Below are 22,557 nucleotides of genomic sequence, written 5' to 3'. Positions count from 1 at the left end.
TTGCAATAATCGTTCCATCTTTCATAAGGCAAAATGGATGAATTTCGATAGTATCGATATTTCTCGAATACTAGAGAAATCAGTACAACTACAAATTTTTCAGAATTTCTTCTCAGATTTCGTGAGGAAAAACTTTATGAATTCATCTAATGATTTCCCCAGAGAGTTTCAAGATTGGGCGTAGTCAGCTAAAATAGTTACCGCAGATTTTTTAACTTGTACTTATTGAATCTGACCCATAATATGACCTTGTTGACAGGGTTTTGATATTCTTTATCGAGAAGGACTTAGGTACGGGAGAGTTTTCGGATGTAATGAATAAAAACGCGTCAGTTGTTTATTAACTAGCACTTCCTTCAATTTTATTGAAACGGAGCATAAACTTGTTCTCACAGTGATGTATTTGAATTTCACATTTTTTAATAAATTTTATTTACATGGTCATTTTTCGTTTCAAACATCTGTCAATAGGTAATCAATCCTTTCCAAACGGTGCATTTCCGTATGCAAAAGATTTCGGAAATCATCGTCAACAAATTCACATCTTAAACCTTCTTCTTCTTTCTTAAACAAAGCGACAAAATAAATAAATATAAGCATCGATCGAACCTCCAGACGACGACAGATCGAGAGACTTGCGGCATACGAACAACGAACCTTATCTCCTGCCGCGGTTACCTAAACTGAATTAATCGACTTCTAATCTCTCTGGTAGGGCTGTCTTCGATTTTTCCAACTGCTATGTACAATTTGACTTTCCAAGAAAATGAAAGAATCTTCAGGAAGTTCGGTATGAAAAATTAGCGAATTGTTTCTTGAATGAATACAACACAAAAAATGGGGAATGATGCTTGCGGTAGAGAGAATGGACAGACTAAAGGAAAACCCTACACCCGGATATTGGCTACATAGTTTTTTGAAAGTTTGATAGGATAGATCAAAAAAACCCCAAAAAGTCTAACGATTGATCAAAAAGTGTGCACTCAAAAATCTACGATCATAGAGGTTATGTCTATCTGTGCAGGCTTAGGATGCGATTAAACGCTAAAACAGTCAACAGTAATAGGAAGAGGGAAAAGTTTCTGGCTTTGTTTGAGGAATACAGAGGTGTATTACAATTTTATTTCCATTCGAAAAGGGGGGGTTAGTTAAAAGTACGGCTTTCATATGTACACAAAACGGATAACATAAGGGGGGAAGAGTTTGGCCCACGTGTTTTTGTTTTAAGAAAATAGATTTTCTCTACTAGATTGGGGGTCGACTTAGTGCCCTTCGGGGCCGTGATCGTTGACCGGAGGTGCCTTGACCTGCGTCGTTGCCGGCCGACGGTGATGGTCCGGAAGCGATTTGGTATCGTTGGCACTGAGCACAAAGATTGGCGAACTGTAGTCCAGGTACTTGTCGGCACCGATGCTCATCATGCGGTTGCCATTGCTGTAGTGCTTCATCTTGTTCTTGCCCCGCTTGAGCATCACGAACACGACTAGGATGCTCACGAGGAAGGCTGAAGCCGTCGCCAGAACGAACACAATCGTCTGGAAGGTGTTCTCCGGTATTCCGGACGATTGTTGAGGTACCGGAAGGTTGGCGGAGATTTTGTGGGAGAAACGGGACTGGGTAACGTCCGCGATCAATGCACCGTGGTACATGACGAAGACGTGATCCCGGACCATTTCTTCGATGGCAAACGCATCGTCCACCTTGTTGTCTTCGATGAGGTCGAACCGGAGCATCACGCTACCATCGCTGTTCTCATGAACTCGGTAATTGTCGAAGATGCTGCCGATCAGGGAATGCAGATCATTTCGGAGCACTTCGTACAGGTTCAGTAGAATTCGCTGATGAGGGTTGCTGAGGTGGAGTTCAACCTCTACAGCATCGATTGGAGTGAACAGACAACTGCGGAAGCCTCGCTTGAAGGTGCTGGACAAAGGCAGTTGATTACCGGCAGCATCCACGCACCAGCAGGTATCTCCGTTACACTGGGTTGGTTCGAAAACTCCGTTCTCGTCGCACGCTACGGGGAAGGAAGCTGCCTGCTTCAGGGCCTGGCAGCGTGTTGTTGAAGCGGTTAGCTTCTTCACTGGATCTTCGATGAAATTGCTTCCATCGTCGGTACGGGCCATTTCGATTATTTTCTCTGTAACTGCGGAAATGGATCCGATGTAACGAGGCTCCGGTGCGAAGTTAGCTAAGGTGTTGGGCGCACTCGCCGATGGCACCGTTGGCTCCAAGTCTTCATCGATGTAGTTGTTCTCGTCGACCAAAAAGGTGATCTGCCGGATCAGTTCTTCCATCACTAGACAAGGAAAATAACGCGTTAGAAAGATCAAGCTTTTAATTCAACGAGAAGTCCTTACCTGGATCGCTGGACTCTTCGCCGCTGGTAGATAATCGCCTCCTGGCCTGTCGGCTGCTGCACTTGGGTTCCGAGCCCTTGGTCAACGAACCCTTCACCGGGGCTCCCTTCTTATCCGCACACCAGCAAACTCCAAGGCTGGGAGTTTCCTGTGTAGTCGTTCCGTTGCTGGGAGCCGTTGATCCAAGGCACTGCACAGGACTCCAGAAGCCAGTTTCTGGATCACAGCGTGGTTGGAACCAAGTGCTCGGTTGTCCGGCACGCTTCGCCGCCATCGCATTCTTCAACCGCAGCCGTTCGCACTGGGATAGAACCGGACAAACTCCGTTGCAAGCCTGCTCGCTGTGGAACAGGTTCTTCGATTGGCAGTTGCTCGACTTGGGCAAGTTGACCGGAACGCACTTGTTCAGGCGTGGACTGAAACGCCACTTGGTTAAACTGTCCAGGTCGTTGCTGTCCGAGAGGTGCATCTCCGACGCCAGGCAGCTCGACTCGATCGATTCAAAGCAAACGTCTCCTGTGAAATACAAAAAAAAAACCTTTAATTTCTGATTCCCGACCACAGTTCTCCAGGAACTTACTTGTTTTGGCACAACAGGACCCCCGGTTGCTGATCATATTGAGCTGACAGACGTGCGTGGACGGGCACGTATCGGCGTCGACTTGCGGTCCGCAGACGATCTCGCGTCCTCCGGATTTCAGCGGGAGTCCTTCCGGACAGACGGAATCACGGATCGGCACGCAGATAGGCATCTTGGGACACGGCACCGAGATGCACTCCACCTGGATCAGTTGGCATTCTTCGCCTCGAGGGCAGGAGATTTCGTCGCAGGGATTGCGACACTCGCAGGTCTTACAGCCGTTGGCGTCGATTTTGTAACCGTACTCGCAGGCCGAGCACTTCCTCATGGGGCATTCGCTTTTCGGATATAGATCGCAGTTGGGTTCGGCGTTCGTTGTTCGAGTGCCGCTCTTTTCGTTGCCGTATTCATCTACGCACCAGCAGACGTTTCCAGGACCACATTGTACTGTTCGATAACTTCCGTCGACGTCGCACTGGGCTATGTACTTCTGCTTCGGTGGAACTCCAAGTTCGCTAGCTTGGTGCAGCTGGATGGTTTGCAGATGTTGACAGGCTGTTTTCAGCTGAGGTTCGACGCACTGTGTTCCGCAGCCATTTGAGCAGCATCGCTTGGATCCTTCACAGTGGGCATCCGTGCGGCATTCGTATTCGCATGAGTCCGATTCGGAATTTTCGCTACCGGGAGGTACTAGGAATGGACACTGGCCTGGTTTCTTAGGAAAGCATGCTGGCACCGGTGGACAGTATTCGCCCTCGCAGGATACCTCAACCGATCTACACTCTTGCCCTTCCGGGCAGGAGACGTTGTCGCATGGGTCACGGCATTCGCAAGAAGGACACTGTGTATCGGAGTCCAGGATGAAACCATAGTCGCATCCCATTCGGCAGGTTAGGTCCAAACAACCCAAGGACTCTCGCAGATCTTCGCATGATTTCTTAGTAGAATTCATTCCACGCGTCTTTGGAATCTCTGTACCGAAGTTGTCCACGCACCAGCACTCTTCGACGTCGATCTCTACCAAATCATCTTCCACCGGAAGTGGCTTCTTCAGCAAGCTGGAAGGCTTCACTTCCGGTTTGTCCACATTAGCATTCGAATTCTTCGAATCCAATCGGTTGAAGTCAATGATCTTCGCTGATCGACCCTGTACTCCCAAGTCTTCCTCAGAAACCAGCATCCTCTGTCGCAGGTAAGACATGATTGCTTCCGGTACGGGCTCTTCCGAAGACTGTGGTTTCGCATTGTCGTACATATCGTCCACCTTGATCAGTTTAAGGTTCTGCGTTGGGACGGCATCCCTCTTGACACGTTTGGCGTCCTCCAGCAGTTTTCGCATCTGTCGGATATTGTTCTGCTCCAGGTAGCGTCGTTGCTCCGCCCGGTTCACCCGAATCCTTTTCCTGGTACACTGCATCGCTTCATAGGCCCCGTCCATAGAGCAGCTCGGTGGTGGCAGAGCCAGCTCCATACCTTCAACCGTTCCCTCCATGCGATCCGAAAAGTCACGCAAGTATTCGCACACTTAAAATCACAAAAGTTAGGTTAGTCCCCTCAAAAGTTCTGAAATCGTTGAATACTTACTAGACTGTTGACGTCCTTCGGGCGTTGGAACGGTTTCGTTTTCCATTGGGCAGCAAACGCTTCCGGACTCGCCGTGCAGCTTCATGCACTCGTGCGTTTCCGGGCAGTTTATGGTGTTTGAAAGGGACCGTTTGCGGCCGAGCATGTCGTCCTCTTCGGCATCGTCAAAGAACGTGCGGCTCTGGTATTCGCGACTTTTGGGGCGATCTGTAGGGAAAGAATAAAAGTTACACTCAACTCAAATGGGATGTCGAAATGAGAACTTACTCAGATGACAGTACAGCAGTTCACCGGTTGTGTTATCCGCTAGGGGAGTTCCCATCTCGCATGGGTTGGAATACACCAAGTCGGGCTTGCAGACGGGCTCCGAAGAGCACAGTCCCGAGTAGGAGGCGCATTTCGGATCCTTAGCAACTTCGCAGTGAGAGCCGGATGGGCAGATGAAGCCTTCGCAGGGTTCGGAACACTCGCAAGTTGGGCAGCCGTTGTGATCGTTTTTGAAACCGTACTCGCAAACTGCGGCGCAGATGTTGTGATCGCAGAGGTGCTGTGAAGTGCCGTCGACGCTTCGTCCACCGCTGCGTCCGATCATGTTCTCGACACCTTCGCAGTTGACCATCTGGGCTGCACCCATCGTTCCCTTGATCTTGTTACCGCTCTTGGGGTCGACGCACCAACAGACCAGACCATTGCGGGAGCATTGTCGCATCGAGAAGCTTCCTCCAGGCCCGTCACATTGCGGCACGTATCCGCGACCTTCACGTTCATTGACCGACAGCAACTCCGAGAGCATCCGAGCCTGGTGACACGTGGTAACATTGTGCGGCTGTTGGCAGTTACGTCCACAGCCGTTCGAAGTGCAACATTTCTGCATCTGGGGACACTCGAGGTCGTGTCCACAGGGAGTTCCGCAGAGGAATCCGGTGTTGTCGGTAGACATGATCTCTTCCGGTTTTGGACAGGTGCCGGGTTTCTCGAACTGAAGCGATGCTGGACAGCATACTCCGTAATCGTTGCCGGACTGGACAAGGCAGCGATACAGCGGAGGGCAGGAAGGTTTGCCAGGGTCATTACCGCAGAGGAATGGTCGTGCGGTGCCGCTGATGGCGAGGGGTTGTCCTGCTGGGCAAAGGTCCGATAGAGAGCGCGCTTTACGACCTGTGAAATGTGGGAAGGAAATGGTGTTACACAACGATTACACTGCGGAACACGTTTTTGTCTCCAGCATCAAAATACCTCTATTTACTCAATTAAGGGTTGCTGAATCCATTGCCGTTTGCAGAAATATCATAGCACGTCTAGTTTTTGAGATATTGTTTGTTGAAAATACAAAAATTGACTATTTCAGCCAACTTGCATGCAAGTTTGCCAGCTTGCATTTATTTGCATAATTTGTCACAGAATTCAAACTTTATGTGTATAACAATACTTATCATCAAAGTTTATAATATTTTTGGTGCGGAAAAGTTATATTTTGATGGTTTAGAAAAGTATTGTATTTTGCCATATAAGAGAAACGACGACTTTTGTATGGAGACTGCAAGCATGTTGAAAAAGATCGGTTTAATCTAAATTTGATCGTAAAATTTCAACCAAAATATATCTAAAACGAAAGTTTAAGTCCTCTTTTGCATGCTTGGTGGATAAGATCACAAAAAAGTTTGATAAAATATGCTTCAAAACATCAATAAACATCAATAAAACCAATGTTTTATACAACTTTGGCGACCTGTAGCTAAAAATTGTGACGTGCTGGGAAATTTATGTGAACGGAATCAGATTCAGCAACCCCAAATCTACTAGAGACACTTAATTTGATCCTTGAGACACGCAAAAATGTCATTTTTGTTGCGTTGTGTTATTATAAAGAATACTTTTAATGATTATTGAGGTAATGATTGAAACTTTGAAAGCTAGGAAATATTGCAATTTTAACATTATTTCTGAACAAAATTTCTAATATTAGAGGGATATTGAAACAAGTTTGGGAGATCCCAATAAGCCAAGGACTTCTCACAAAGGATTCGTCAAAGATTTCTATCGAGAATCCGGCATAGATTTCATTAGAAATACGCTGAAGGTCTCACCAGTATGTCCCCAAAAGATCGTTTTTAAAATCCACCAAGGCAAAACATACTTTGAAGCCACCATTGAATTCAACAAATAATCAAAATTAGATCATTCATAAGGCTGGCCATGCTTCTTGTAAAATGTAACTTTCAATACATTTGTCTTGTAATTCAATACAAGGAAGAGAGAGAGCCGCAAACAAGAAAGATTACGACAATTTTATAGGGTAGGATGCAAAGCCAACTGTAGACACATGTTTAGACGTTGAGCTGCAGCATCACAGCTGAAGAGGATGCAAAAGAAAAGGCAGCAAAAACAAGAACTATCGAAGAAAAAGTTCTAAGGCATATTTTAAGAAGAAGATATCTTTTACGAATAAGAGGTTCTGAAGGAAGAGGAAATGCACCACAGCATTCTTCAATCCCCAGAGATTGTTTTAGTTGGTTATATGATGGAGAGGAGAAAAAGGGGGGAGTTACATTGCATAGTTAACCCTCTAATACCCACATTTTTATTTTCGATTTAAGAATTATTTTTCGTTATCTAAAATCGTTCTAAACACGTTTTGGGCATTTATTTATTTTTATTCGCAAATTTTTAAATTTTGGTTTTTGATTTTTATAATTCTTATTTTTGAACATCCCTAGCTTTTTTCATTTTTTCTTGAAGCCTTTTCTAGTTGTTGATTTTTGGCAATAATAAAAATTTAGATTGTTACGGTATTTTTAAAAATATTAAATTTTCAATTTTTTTTCGGAGCGTATTTTATTTTCCGTGTAACTAACGGAAAAACAGGTTTGAAATGATTTTAATACCACCAGGCTCTTCGTTTGTGATAGGCTAATCGTAGAAAAATATAAAAGGTACGATTTTTTATATTACACGTTAAATGAAGCCCAGGCATTTGTAGGTTATATAAGAATGCAATTTTTCAAACAATTTCTAAAAATACAAAAAAATTTCAAAAGTCATTAAAAACTTTTCTTATATGCGTGTTATGAGTCAAGGTATAAGCCAAAAATAAAATCATTTTGATTTGCGAGCTACGAAAAAATACACAAAATTCCAAAGTGTACCCCGTCTAAAGGCGGGGTTGGGTATTAGAGGGTTAACAGAGTTCATGTCGCGGTTATTGTGATGACCGAGTAAAAGTTCTCACAATAGTTAAACTTGCTTAATCACTTTATTATTACTAAATCTATACAGATTTCTTCAGCGCCTCGTGCGCTCATGATGGCGAGCAAATACCGTTTTGTTCTGACAGATTGTGCAGAAGGGGAAACAAAAACATTGTATTTAAAAGATGTAATCAAGATATAAGAATGTAGGTTTGTATAAAAAAGTAGCAAGGTTTGTGTAATGTAAATTAAAATCAAGCTCTCCTTTGTCAAAAGAAAATACAGTTAACACTTCAACAAAATCATAAATTCAATCTTAGGGGATGTCTCTCCGATCGACCAGCCTCGCTAGACGCAAAGCGCTCTGGAGTAGGAGAAAGCACCGGCGCCGTAGCAGCATTAGGGCAGGAAATCACCGGTGTCGAATTGGTAGTTTCTGCTTGTGGAAGCGTAGCAGCAGGCACTACCGCATCAGCTGCTGAGTCCACCGCAGAAGAAGCAGTCATGATTGGCTTGTATCGTTCAACGAACTCCTCTTCCTGTAGAGTATCCACCGAAACGTCCTGTAGATTAGCGCCCACGCCGACTAGGTGGTCGATGTGACGCTCCCAGATTCGTCCATCGTTGAGACGTACAGCATATCGCAGTTTTCCAAGTTTCTCGGCGATCGGTCCAAATTTCCACTTATCTTTGGACAGGAAATCTCTCACACATACTCGGTCTCCATCCAGGAACTCGATCGAATCTGTCGACCGAACACGAGCATTGATGGTGATTTACCGGTTGACGGATGAATCATTTTGCAGTAAGTTAGTAACGTACCTGTGAACGTACCTCTCAGCTTGGCCGTTCGTTGCCGGGTGATACAGTGCACCCATCTTGTGTACTACTGACAGTCGGCGCAGTTTGATACCATCTCCTCTATATCCCGGTCCAATCCAGGTCACCAGTAATATCCCCTTGCCAACGACTTTGTACGAGTTGTCCCAAAGTGAGCAGAACGTAATTCCTCAAGAACACGTTTCCGGAGAGCAGCAGGCACGTACACTCGAATTCCCCGAAGCAAGCATCCTTTTTGCAGGGAGAACTCGTGCTGTACTACTCCAAAGCGATCCCCCGCATCCACCAGTTGTCCGTGTATGATTCATTGGAAAAGCTTCTGCTCCGTTTGATCCTCCGCAGTAACTTGGCCTAGCTCAGCAGCAGTCAATGCATTGGTAGTGTGTCGATTTGACTCAACTCCACAACATCGAATCCTTCTATCTCGTTCTCGGGATCGGTTTTCTCCAACGGAAATCTGGACTGATGTTATGCATTTGAGTGATTGGATGACCTATGGAACCGGATTTGATAGTGGAAACTCAGCAAAAAGGTAGCATAATGCTGCACCCTTAATGCAGACATGACCGACAACCCCTTATGCTCCCCTGTATGTATGTATTTTTGCTGCACACGACTGAGGGTTTGGGACACGTACTGAATAGGACATTCAGTCCCTTCGGGATACACGTGGCTTAGTACCGCCCCTACTCCGTAGGGCGAAGTGTCCGTAGCTAGCAGTAGTGGCAACTCCGGTGATTAATGGACAAGACAGTTGTCGGATTGCATCCGTTCCTTAACTTTCCTGAAGTAAACCTCGAATTGCTTGGTCCATCTGAATGGTACGTCATTCTTGAGCAAGTTGTTCAGAGGATACAGCACCGTGCCCAGGTTCTGGAAAAACCGTCCGTAATAATTAACAAACCCGACGAACGACCAAAATTCGTCTACGTTTTTCGGTCTGGCCATATCCTGGATAGCTTGCACCTTCTTCCGGATCTTGTGATCCGCAACACTCAATGTTGTCTACGAAGAACTCGCACTTGTCCTTGTTGACTCGTATTCCGCACTCGTTCAGTCTCCAAAGTACTTCCTCCAGCCGACGCAAATAAACTTCATCGTTCTCACCTGTTATCTTAATATCGTCCATGAAAACACTAACGCCTTCTATTCCTTGTGTATCGCTTCCATTTGGCACTGCCAGATGGCCGGAGCCGACGCAACACCATAAATGAGCCTGTTCGGACAATATAGACCACGATGTGTAGACAGCGTGAGTATTTCCTGATGTTCCGGTGCCACTTCGAGTTGCAGGTACGCTTGGACGAGATCAATCTTGCTGTACTTTTTTCCTCCAGCTAGCGAAGCGAACAGTTCGTCCACCGTAGACAGGGGATGTTTGTCCACTATAAGATTCGGATCCACGGTTTGCTTGTAGTCTCCGCAAATCCTCACGCGATTCTGCGACTTCTTGAAAGGAACAACCGACGTTGCCCAGCTACTGGAGTTAACTTTCGTTAGTACGCCTTCTGCAACCAGTTTCTCAAGCTCATCCTCAGCTGTCTTGAGCATGTTGTATGGTATGCCTGGTGTGCCTTCAGGAACACTGGTCGTGCGTCCTTCTTCAGTGGAAGGTTAGCTTGAACGTTAGAAATCCTTCCAATTGAGGCATCGAACACCTTTGGGAATATTTCAAACAACGCCCACAAGCGACGTTGGCACGAGGAAGCAGTAGCAGCAATCGCACTAACATCAATCGGTCCCTGAAACACGCAGCTCCAGTCCACCGACATCTTGCTCAGCCGTCAAGGCCGAGCAATGGATGCTTCCCGGAATTCACCACGTACAGCGGCAATTTTATCGTTTTCCCATTATACTCAACACTCGTGGCAGTCGAAAAGGCACTACAAAATTCTAAGGAATAAACGGTTGCTGACGCGCCAAAAACCCCTAAGGCAAATGCCAACAAGTTTTCGAAGAAACGTACTAGAGACTCGCCAGTAGAAAAAGCGGACTCGAAAAACAGAAAAACGAGCAGGGTAACTCCCTGCTGAAAGTAGCAGGAAACGATGAACAATGGCAAACCGTCAGGTGCCAGAAGAACAAAGGGAAGAACGCAGCGAAGGAAGAGAAAAGAAAAAAAAAAACGCCGCCAAACACCTCGACCAGATCCACAAAGCTCTTCCAGGTTCTACCTTCCAAAGAGTACGAAGCTACTTGTCCACCACGAAGATCAGGTTCTACCTCCTAACGGATCACGAAGCTCGTCGAGGTTCTACCTTTCGAGGATCACACAGCTCCTCCTTAACTCGGGCCCTGCATAAGTGGTCCGACTCCGATGCTTGTACATGCTCCGACCAACGCCCTTCTTCACGCCGAAGAAAGCAAGAGCGTCACCAGAAGATGTTAGACCAGATAGTCCAAAAAGCACAAGGACACCCCCGGTACTGGGGTATATCCAACAAGCGAGGAAGCTACTGAGGAAAACAGCCAAACTCCGTGGCAAGTGGTCGGAAAGGAAGAAAAGAAGACGAGTAAAAAAATCGTGTGTCCATTAAAGGGCGGAACAAGGGCGAAGCGCTCATTCTTAAAGCAAGTGACGATACGTACATGGCGGTTTTGCGTGCTATGCGGTCGAATCTAGATCTTAAAGAGCTAGGAGAAGACGTTCAAAAAGTCAGACGTACCTAATGTATATTTCATTAGCATTTTCAATATTTACACTTAATCGTGTATTCAGCGTTGATTGTTATACGAAGCATAAAACTAGCAACACTGGTGTCATAAAAGAAATTATGAATAAACTACCCGAAGAGGGTCTCTTTTACTTTGTGCACTCGAACCAACTCGACGTATCGTTTCAACGGAGGAAGATCTGAGGTTGGCCATGCAGCAGCAGTGCGCATTGGGTAACGTTCCAATGACAATTCGCATGAAAAAAAGGCCCCAGTGGAATGCAAGTAGCCTGTTGACGCAGCGAGAAAGACCCTCAAAACCGGCAAGATCAAAGTAGGCTGGTTGGTTTGTCCGATTAGTGTGTCTGAACGTTATCGGCTGGGTAGCGTGCTATAAGTATCTTGGGTTTGGTTATATTGCACGGTTCTGCAATTGACCAGACAGAAGCAAACTGTGTAGAAGGTGTGGAGAAGAAGGCCATAAGGCGCAAGACTGTCAGAAAACACCGAAATGTCTGATCTGTGCCAACAACGGGAACAACAAACACGTCACAGAAGCCCCAAGATGTCCGGCCTTTAAGGTGCAAAAAAAATGGCACAAAAGTCAAAACTGAAAAAGCAGTTTTCTCCTTTTAAAACAACAAATTGATGAAAATAAAAACACACAGCCTTTTTATTTGGCAAATAAAAGAGCTGTGTGTTTTTATTTTCTTCGATTTATCTATTTAAAAAGAGAAAACTGCTTTTTCAGTTTTGATTTTTGCACCATTTTTACTTGGGCCTTAAACAAGCGTCTACAAACATGTCACAGTGGAGATAGCGCAACTAAACTTGAACCACTGTGAGTTTGCTGAGCATTTGCTGGGGCAGTCCCTAGCGGAAATCAAGTGTGACGTATAGCTATCATCTCTGAGCCATACCGAATCCCACCTAGAGATGGAAATTGGTAGCAGAAACAAGTGAAACAGCGGCAATTTGGACAGTTGGAAGATACCCCTTCGAGGAAGTGGTGGAATGCGCAGAAGAAGGCTTCGTAATCGCCAAAGTTGATGGTGTGTACATCTGTAGTTGCTACGCACCTCCGCGATGGCCGTTAGAAGAATTCAACCGTATGCTAGACAGATTAACGGAAGAGCTTACCCTTGGTTCTCGAAGAAGCTTACCGATCGTCGACCATTCGCCATAGCCGGCGACTTCAATGCTTGGGCGATCGAGTGGGGAAGCCGCCTCACTAACGCAAGAGGATGCAGTCTGTTAGAAGCATTAGCAAAGCTAGATGATCATCTAGCCAACGAAGGTACCATCAGCATATTTCGTCGGGAAGGCAGAGAGTCCATCATCGACCTCACTTTCTGCAGCCCGGGGCTAGCAAGACACATGAACTGGAGAGTGTGCGAAGAGTATACCGGGAGCGACTATCAGATTAACCGGTACCGCATCGGGGGCAGGTTCCAGCCAGTATATTGTGAAAGCCAGACAGACGTACGAAGGTGGAAAACGGCGGACTTCAAGAAGGAAGCGAAGCGCTTAGACTTGAACACATAACTTTGAACCTCAGTGCAGACGAGTTAACGGCAGCACTAACTCGTGCGTGCGATGCAACCATGCCGAGAGTTGGGAAACCAGCTAACGGCCGCCGTCCAGCCTACTGGTGGAAATCGACCATTGCCGATCTACGTGGAAGCTGCCTACGAGCCAGAAGGAGGATGCAGCAGGCTTGCAACAACGCTGAAAGAGAGGAACGTAGGCTAGTCTACAGAGCGGCAAGATCCGCACTTAAAAGTGAAATCAGGCCTAGCAAAAAAGCTTGTCTTCAAGAACTCTGCGTCAAAGCAAATGCGAATCCGTGGGGCGACGCGTACAGAGTAGCCATGGCGAGGTTAAAAGAACCAACCATACCACCGGAGAAAGGCCCGGAGAGAATGGAGGTCATTATTGACGGACTGTTCCGGCAGCACGAAGTCACAACCTGGCCGCCCACTCCTTACGGAGTGAAGGATGAAGATTACGAAGAATCTCGAGTAACAAATGAGGAGTTGATCGGTGTGGCGAAAGCTTTGGACACAAAGAAGGCCCCAGGACCAGACGGAATCCCAAATCTGGCTCTGAAAACAGCGATCCTCGAGAACCCCGATATGTTCAGGATCACACTGCAGAACTGCATTGACGATGACAGCTATCCAGACTCCTGGAAGCGACAAAAGTTGGTGACGACGACGTGGTGCTATTCGTAGTCGATGAATCAAGAGAGGAGGTGGAGGTACTTGCCACCGAGACGATCGATACTGTAGAAGATTGGATGCGGGACAAGAAGCTGGCAATAGCCCACCACAAAGCTGAAGTGGTTATGATCAGCAATCGTAAGGTAGTGGAGCAGGCAAGAGTCACGGTTGGTGATTGCATCATCGATTCGAAGCGAGAAGTTCGAACATATCGACTATGTCTGTGAAAAAACGGCGAAGGCGATAGCGGCGTTATCCCGAATCATGGCAAACAACTCTGCGATTAAAAGCAGTAAGAAGCGGCTGCTAGCGAGCGTCACAACATCGACCATCAGATATGCAGGTCCAGCATAGATGACTGCACTGAAGACCGGAAGGAATCGATCTCGTCTGAGCAGTACGTATAGGTTGATGGCTATGCGGGTTTTAAGTTCGTACCGCACCATTTCATCGGAGGCAGTCTGTGTGATAGCAGGGATGATACCTATCAGCCTTCTTCTTGAGAAAGATTGCGAGTGCTACACGGACCGCCACACAAGAGGAGTCCGAGAAAGAGTACGTGCTGACACCATCAGAAAATGGCAACACCAGTGGGATCAAGCTATGACTGGCAGATAAACACATCGTCTTATCCCAAGTCTATCGATATTGATAAGAAGACCACATGGTGAAGTATATTTTGACCTGACGCAGTTTTTGTCTGATCATTGTTGTTTCAGACAATATCTGCACAGGTGCGGTCACACAAGTTCGTCATCCTGTCCCGAATGCATCAACATGGAGGAAACTGCGGAACATATATTTTTTGCATGCCCCCGGTTCGGTCTGGAGCGAGAGGAGATGAAAGCTATTCTTGGTGACGATGTAAACGTGAACAATGGCATCCAACGGATGTGCAACGACGCGGATAAGTGGAATGCGGTGAACAGGACAGTAACACAGATAATGTCGGCACTAAACTGGAGAGTAGAAGGCGGAAGTGGAGAGTAGAGCAGTGACATCAAGCGTAAAGATCAGTGCTTGGCTTCGGGTCGTCGGAGCACCAACGAACCGGAAGCCATCCTCCAACCGGAAGTGCATGGACTTCAAACATCAAGCTTGACGGACGTTGCGATTATAGCTGAGCCGTATCGAGTACAGCTCGACAATGCCAACTGGGTTGCGGGCAGTACGGGAATAGCGGCGATACAGGTGATGGGTAGGTTCCCCATTCAAGAAGTGGTTTCTAGCACCAAAGAAGGATTCGTGATCGCAAAAGTCAATGGTGTCTACCTGGGAGGGAGGCACCGATACTACACACGAAATGTAAGACAACGTTATTTTGAACTGCAAGATAACTCCAGCTTGCCAACAACAATCAAGGCAGGCTTGGGGAAAATCGCTAGTTTTCTTTTGTTGTGTACCTTCGATCTTTCCTGACAAACATGGAAAAAGGGCCACAGTTTTCTATGCACTAAATATTCATTTTCATTGGAAAAAGTAAAACGATGCGTTTTTCAATGATTTATATTCAATCATATTAAAAGGTGCTCTCGTGACATTACTTGCATTATGTGCATGGATTGATTTTCATTCGATTTTTGTCACTTATGATGAAATGCGAAAATATGTTTTAATCAGTTACGCGCTTTTTTCATGTTAGTCCAATGCTAATGATCTGGGCTCACAGTGACAGTTCGTGACAGCGGAATCCCGGCTCACTATGACGTACAGAAATTTTGTATCGGTTTCTCCCTCCCAGGTGTCTACCTGGGAGGGAGAAACCGATACGAAATTTCTGTACGTCATAGTGAGCCGAGATTCTGCTGTCACGAACTGTCACTGTGAGCCCGGATCTTAAACAACGGACAAACATGGAAAAAGCGCGTAATTCATCAAAACATATTTTTGCATTTCATCAATTGTGACAAAATATCGATTGATAAGCTATTCATGCCTATTCAAAAGTAATGTCACGATAGCACCTTTTATTCTAATTGAATATAAAGTATTCAAATACGCATAATTTTACTTTTTCTAATAAAAACGAAAATAAAATGCATACAAAACTTTGGCCCTTTTTTCATGTTTGTCCGAAAAGTTCGAAGGTACACAACAAAAGAAAACTAGCGATTTTCATCAAGTCTGCCTTGATAGGCCTTTTCATGTGACAGATCCGTCTATGCATTTGTTTACATCGGTGGAGGACCGGTGCTAATACGGGCCTGTCATTTTCATAGAAGAACTGTCAGAGTGCTTCCCGATCAGCTGATTTGAGACGTCATGTGAATAGGCCTATTGTCGTTGGCAAGCTGGAGTTTTCTTGCAGTTTAAAAAAAATGTGTCATATTTCGTGTGTAGTATCGGTGCCTCCCTCCCAGGTGTCTACGTAGGCAGCTGCTACGCTCCTCCAAGGTGAACGCTCGACGAATTCAGGCGGATGTTAGAGGAATGAACCGATGAGCTTGTCAGTTGGAAGCCAATACTAATTGGAGGTGACTTCAATGCATGGGCCGTGGAGTGGGGTAGCAGAGTAACCAATGCCAGAGGGTACAGCTCGCTGGAGGTCCTGAACAAGCTAGATCTCCTACTGTGCAATGAAGGTACCGTTAGCACATTTAGGAAAATCGAACGAGCATCGATCGTCGATCTTACATGCTGTAGAAGACGAAGGCCTTCGACAAGAACCTTTTCGTCGAAACACTTCGTGTAGACAGCGATATCCCGGATCTCGATGCGGTGGAGCTGACAAAGGTGATGGTCAGGGAGTGTGATATAACAATGCCAAGAAAACGGAAGTTATCAAACAACCGGCGTCCCGTATGCTGGTGGAACGAGGTACTCTGCACTCTACACAAGACAAGCTCAAAGTCAGGAGACGATATCAGAGAGCGGGACACGAGAAAGTCCGAGTAAAGCGGAGAATTGTGTTCTAGCAAGCCAAACGTGATGTTAAGCTGAGCAATGCTGGTAGGCGGAACTGAGCACGACAGGGCCCGCCTAGGAAGCAGTGTCACGATAGACGGGGATAACTTCGTGGTGGTGGACGAGTTCGTCTACCTCGGATCCTTGCTGACGGCTGACAACAATGTTAATCGGTAAATACAGAGGCGCATCATCAGTGGAAGTCGTGCCTACTATTGGTTCCAGATGAAACTGAGCTCAAGTCTTGGGGTTTTCGAACGCCGAGTGCTAAGGACGGTCTTCGGTGGCGTGCAGGAGAACGGCTTGTGGCGGCGAAGAATGAACCACGAGCTCGCCCAACTCTACGGCGAACCCAGTATCTAGAAGGTGGCCAAAGCTGGAATGATACGCTGGGCAGGGAATGTTGCAAGAATGCCGGCCAGGGGGGTGGGACATTTCGCATAAAGACGTTTCGCAGAAGGACGATTCGCATAATGGACATTTGGCATACTGGGATTTTTATCTCTTCTTTAAAATGCTACCTGTTCTTGTATGAAACTGCATTATGCGAAACGTCCATTATGCCAAACGTCCGTATGCAAATCGTCCTTATGCGAAATGGGTCACCCCCGCCGGACAGCAACCCTGAAAAGATGGTGTTCGCTTCGGATCTGGTTGGTACAAGAAGGCGTGGAGCACAGCGAGCTAGGTGGGCGGATCAAGTGCGTATCGATTTGGCGAGCGTGGAACCGAACCGAGGATGGAGAGATGCTGCCACGAACCGAGTGTTGTTGCGAGAAATTGTTGATTCAGTGTTATCTGTTTAGATCAGTGGTTCTCAACCTTTTTGAAGCTGCGGCCCCCTTTAAAGTTCTACGAACAACCTGCGGACCCCCAAAAATGGATGCTTATGAAATCAATGTTCATGCAAACCTCTGAAAGATCTCAAAATAATTTCAAGCATGTGCTACAATAAGGGCGCATGATCGATTTCTCTTCATCGATCCTCTCTTCTGTAAATAAAGGTGACAAGCTGCAAGTTTGTCAGTATTTTTCACGTAAAACCACTTGGCAGCGATGCAATCTTGCGTCCTGTGATGAAAAAATGCTGACAGACTTGCATTTTGTCACTTTTGTTCACAGAAGAAAGAATCAATGAAGAGAAATCGGTAATGCGACTTACGCCCTTATTCTAGCACACGCTTGATTTGTCAGACATAAGTACTTGTCACTTGGCAGGAGTACAAAAAAAAAACGTTTGAAATTCACCTTAGATAATGTAAAGATCTGTGATTTTTTATTACGGAGATTGGGACGTATAACAAATTGGGGAACATTTTGAGCGTTAATAACTCCATCTTTGTGAACCAACCAGAGTCTGGATTTTGATCAGAATAAGCTGATCGATCCATATTCAGAGAGTGTAACAGTTCATGAATCATAACAGTTCGTGATACATGAATGTTGGTAATCATTCTCTCTCATGGTACATGACGAGAGAGCATACAAGACGACAACGATATCGAGCCATTCGAGATATTTATGTTTTGCTTAAAATTGGTAACAACAAGAATGAGAGAGTGTCAGCGAATGTTACACGTGGTGACACACAATAATCAGCACCAAACAGAGGATATTGCGTGTTCTATTTCATTATCGTGTCTCTTTACCTTCCATGAACGTTAACAAATGCGTGTTGTGTGAATGCGGGCGCATTAAAGGAATAAAAATTATGACTCATTTAAAAATATAAGCCCTGTTGAAATCTCCAAAAATCTCCTTCCAAAATTAATTAAAAGTGCCAGGAATAAGTAATGATATAATCACAGGAGTGCATTGAAGATTGTCTCGAGATTCACAAGATTGTATGAAAAGTTTCACAATATTTACTCAAGGACTCAATCATTCAATTCAACATGGTATCTTTTGATATTTTAAGGAAGTCTATGATTGGCTTCTCAGGAGTAACTTATCAGCCGTGGGAAAAATTTCTCCATGAACTTTCTGAAAACCTTGGCACATATCCATCAAGTAATTTCGCAGAAATCAACCAATGATCACTATTGTGAATTTTTTTTTTAATCCTTCTGATAACTGCCAGGGAACAGGGAAACTTTTCGAAGATCACATTAGTAAACTTGCAATATCATAACTGACAAGGATTAAGCTGCAAATATTTCTAAAATTTCCTCTAGAAACGATCCCAGTTTCACTTTCAAGCTCACACTGCTGAAACATTGAGCAACGTTTAAGGAATATAATATAACTGACATCAAAATTAGTTTATCGATATTTGCGTAGCTATGAAAGAATCAGTTATATTGCAATAATATTTGATACATTAAATGCTTTCTTGAAACAAACTTAGTATGATTTTTTTTACATTTATTCATCAATCAAGAAAAACGACACTTATTTCTCAATGGCTTTGCGGACCCCCTAAAAGGTTGTCGCGGCCCCCTAGGGGTCCGCGGACCACCGGTTGAGAAACCCTGGTTTAGATGTTAACTAAAAAAACATTCACCGAGGCCATGGCATGTCCTGAAAGCGATAAGTGACGTTTCGCCATGCAGTCAATTGCAGATAACGAGACGTGGAACTTGGTGAACCTACCACCTGGACGGAAGCCAGTCGGACCGAAATGGGTCTTGAAAATCAAGCGAAGTGCCGAAGCTGAAGTTATGCGATTCAATGCGAGACTGGGGTACAGTACGGGACCGATTACGATCAAGTCTTCGCGCTTGTGGTTCGACAAACGACGTTTCAGAATATGTTGGCGAAGCATGGTATGATGGTGCGTCAATATGATGTCAAGACTTCCTAAATGGCAAACTTGAGAAGAAGATTTACCTCCGCCAACCGTCTGGATTCACAGTGCGTGGGCATGAGAACAAGATGTATCGACTCATGAAAATCCTGTACGGACTGAAGCATGCTGCGCGAGCCTGGAACCACATGCTGCACACTGAACTGCTACGAATTAAATTCCAGAGGTGTAATTCTAACCCCTATCTCTACCGGAAGAAAGAAGGTAACCAGTGGAGCTACATTCTTGTGTACGTCGACGACCTGATCATCGCCAGCTGCAACGAGCGTATCATTGAGAGAACAGCCAAAGGACTTTAGAAACGTTTCAACATTTCGTCAATGGGAGACGTTTACTGGTACCTTGAGGTTGAAGTGAAGCGTGACGAGAACGGCGATTTCTTCCTGTACCAGAAGCGATATATTGATAAAATTTACATGTTATTGTCAACCACGGAGGCTGAGTTTGTGGCGCTCAGGAGGCTCTCACAGGAGCTGAATTGGTTGAAGCGTCTTCTCAATGATTTTAACAAGCAGCAGAGCAGCCCTACCATTTTTGAGAAAAACCAGAGTGCACTCAAGATGCTGGAATCCGAAAAATTCAGCAGCAGAACCAAGCACATTACCGCACGGCTCCAATTCGCACGAGACGTGAAGGAGGATGGAGAGGTTCAATTCGTAGGTATATTGCCCACCTGAAGAAATGGCTGCAAACCTGCTGATCAAATCCATTGGAGGAGTTCGTATGGCTAAGCTTCGGACGATGTGCAGACTACAGACCCCGTGCTGAGAAGGAGTGTTTGTGTATCGAAGCAACACTGCGGTCCTAGAAGTACATCACAGCAACCTACAGTGACTCAATCTCATTTTCGTACGGGACACTGTTTTCATATCAAGTTGGTATAAATCTATTAAATGGTGCATGGACTTCGATATGCTTTATCAATAATGATGGTTATAGGTGTCATTTATTGTTTGGGAATGACAAACTGTATTCATTTGCTTAAATCTTTGGAATAATGGAAAAGTATTGAGATTGTGTCTATAATTGACCCAATTCCATATTCGTACACCTAACAAAAAATAAATATACAGCATTCAAAACTATTTTTTTATGGACTAGATGATTACTTAAGCTCTTCGTTGTGTTGTTCAGATGCAGTAGAATACATTTGGAAAATTTATAAGCGGACATATTTGAAACTTAAGTAAATTTAAGAAAAATACCAGTTTTCCCATGTTTTTTGCTAAAATATTCGGTAAGTCGAACAATAAATTGCATTGTTTTCAACATCACTTCTTTAAGAATGATAACTGCAAATATTGCACAAGTTTCAAAAAATTGTAATCAGTTTTAGAGTTGCTAGGAGTGGATATCGACAACTTATACTTTTGAATCTTAGGTAGTATAACATTTATAACAAATCCAAAACCAAAAATTTTAGTCAATTTCTTTATGTTTGGCTCCTTAATGTATATACATAATCCATAGTTAATATTCCTATCAAAACATTGCATAATTATCATTTTTAATTTACATTTTACTACCAAACATGATAATAGAGATTTAAAGAATAAATATTATTGCCATAACCGAAACACAAACGTTTTTTAAAATGATGAAAACAACAGGATATATTCTATTAAATAGTATATCAATGCTCTCTGCTCATTCAAGTTATTTTGTATTTTTCTTATGAAATCAATAAATTGCAAAATAGGGTGCTATTATGAATATTATTTCAAAGATAATTGAATATTACGATGACATCAATTATGTGGTGGTATGTACAGCGTTTTAGGGTACTTTATTATAAAACGAAGTTCGTAGTTCAAATTATTTTTACAGACAAATTCAAAATTAACATTTACCTGTTGTTTAGAACGAAAATTTGGTTTACATTGATTAAAAACATCATTTTAGAAGAGTTTTGAACTTATGGCACAACAATTTTCTGAACCTAAAAGGGATAAAAACTGTTTATGATTTCTGTAAACTATATATATTTCAACTAAATTTCTATCAGAGCTTACGAGTATAATCTATAGATTGGATCCAATGACAAAAATAAATGTTATTGTTCGAATTATAGGATTTAATAGCAAAAATCATTGGAAAACTGGCATTTATCATAACTTTACCTAAATTTCATATATGTCCACTAATAAATTGTCCAAATGTATTTCACTACATCTGAACATCATAAAAAAGCATTTCAGTAATCAAATAGAGCTTCTAAATTTAGTTTTGAACGTTGTGCGTATGAATTTTGGTAGGTGTACGAATATGGAATTGGGTGAATTTTAGACATCAATTCAATACTTTCCTAATAATCCAAAGATAAATGTAAATGGAAACATTTTGTGATTCCCAAACAATAGATAACACCTGTTACCTTCAATGTGGATAAAGCATTTGTAGCTCAATACTTCATTTAATAGTTTTTTACTAACTTGATGTGGAAACAGTATCCTGTACGAATATGAAATTGGGCCACTGTATGTCTACACCATGTCAAATCAAATGAAAAACTTTTGTCATTCTTGAATAAACCGTTAACTAGAACAGTTGTCCTCCACCTAAGCTTCCACATTTCATCAGAAAGTATTATCGGATGCGTGGAACGAAGCTCAAGAGGCGATTGGTTCGACGAGGAGTGCCAGGAGGTTTTGAAGGAGTGTTATGCTGCAGAACGGTACGTGGCTAGACGTGAAATGATACAGATTGAAGTGAGCAAACCCTATTCCGGGACAAAAAGCGCCGCCTGGAAGAGGTGGAATGCCAAGAGTTATTGTATCGTAGCACTAGGATGAACACCTGAAAGGCGCAGAGAACACAGCCATAGAAGGTCAGGACAGCGATGGCTACGCCAGTACCGTGCACCCCCGCTAATTTGAACGGTACCTCATGCAAACCATCGGGGTTCATTTTCAATTTGAACATCTAGTCACCCTAGAAACGTGTTTCTGGTTACCTCTTTCACTGTTTTGTTTTGATTCTGCGTTCCGTTCCACAGCGTTCCATCTCACTTCACTACGTTCCATGAGCTAAATGACGTTTGAACCATTTTAACTCTGAACGATGTGCAAATCAACGGGGTACATATTAAAAAGTGTTCAGATTAAATGTGGTCAAACCAACAACGGGGGTACCCGGTACAGCGACAGCGAAAACCAACCACCAAGTAACCACAAGCATTATAACATAACACGTATTTTACTGTATATCAACAATACTGATGCGACATTGCTTTTATTCGACAATTTCAAGAGCTGTCAGGCAATAGAGCATTAACTCTACACTACAAATGTATCAATGCACTAATATTACTTTATTAATTGCTTGGTTGCTGTATAAACATTATTGCATTATTTCGACTATAAAAGGGCCCTTTTCCACTTTTAAACTACTTTGAAAGAAGTTTTAAGAATAACGGAAAA

At 44.1% G+C, this 22,557-nt stretch overlaps 1 protein-coding gene across 3 annotated transcripts in view; it reads right to left on the bottom strand.

Moving 5' to 3' along the window:
- Nucleotides 1–333: 333 nt before the first annotated feature.
- The window catches only part of LOC5577062, a 338,285-nt gene continuing 316,061 nt past the window's right edge, over nucleotides 334–22,557 (bottom strand). For all 3 annotated transcript variants that reach the window (XM_021857529.1, XM_021857530.1, XM_021857531.1), the window contains 5 exons: nucleotides 4,792–5,682; nucleotides 4,525–4,731; nucleotides 2,941–4,464; nucleotides 2,361–2,876; nucleotides 334–2,299 (listed from right to left, as the gene is read on the bottom strand). In XM_021857529.1, the coding sequence (XP_021713221.1) occupies nucleotides 1,263–2,299; nucleotides 2,361–2,876; nucleotides 2,941–4,464; nucleotides 4,525–4,731; nucleotides 4,792–5,682 (4,175 nt within the window). In that variant the 3' untranslated portion in view covers nucleotides 334–1,262. The remainder of the gene's footprint in view (nucleotides 2,300–2,360; nucleotides 2,877–2,940; nucleotides 4,465–4,524; nucleotides 4,732–4,791; nucleotides 5,683–22,557) is intronic.

This window comes from Aedes aegypti, chromosome 1 (genome assembly GCF_002204515.2).
Source record: "Aedes aegypti strain LVP_AGWG chromosome 1, AaegL5.0 Primary Assembly, whole genome shotgun sequence".
In the NCBI taxonomy this organism is placed as follows: Eukaryota; Metazoa; Arthropoda; class Insecta; order Diptera; family Culicidae; genus Aedes; species Aedes aegypti.
The sequence above is the reverse complement of the archived record's forward strand: the minus strand, read 5'-3'. Positions and strand labels throughout refer to the sequence as shown.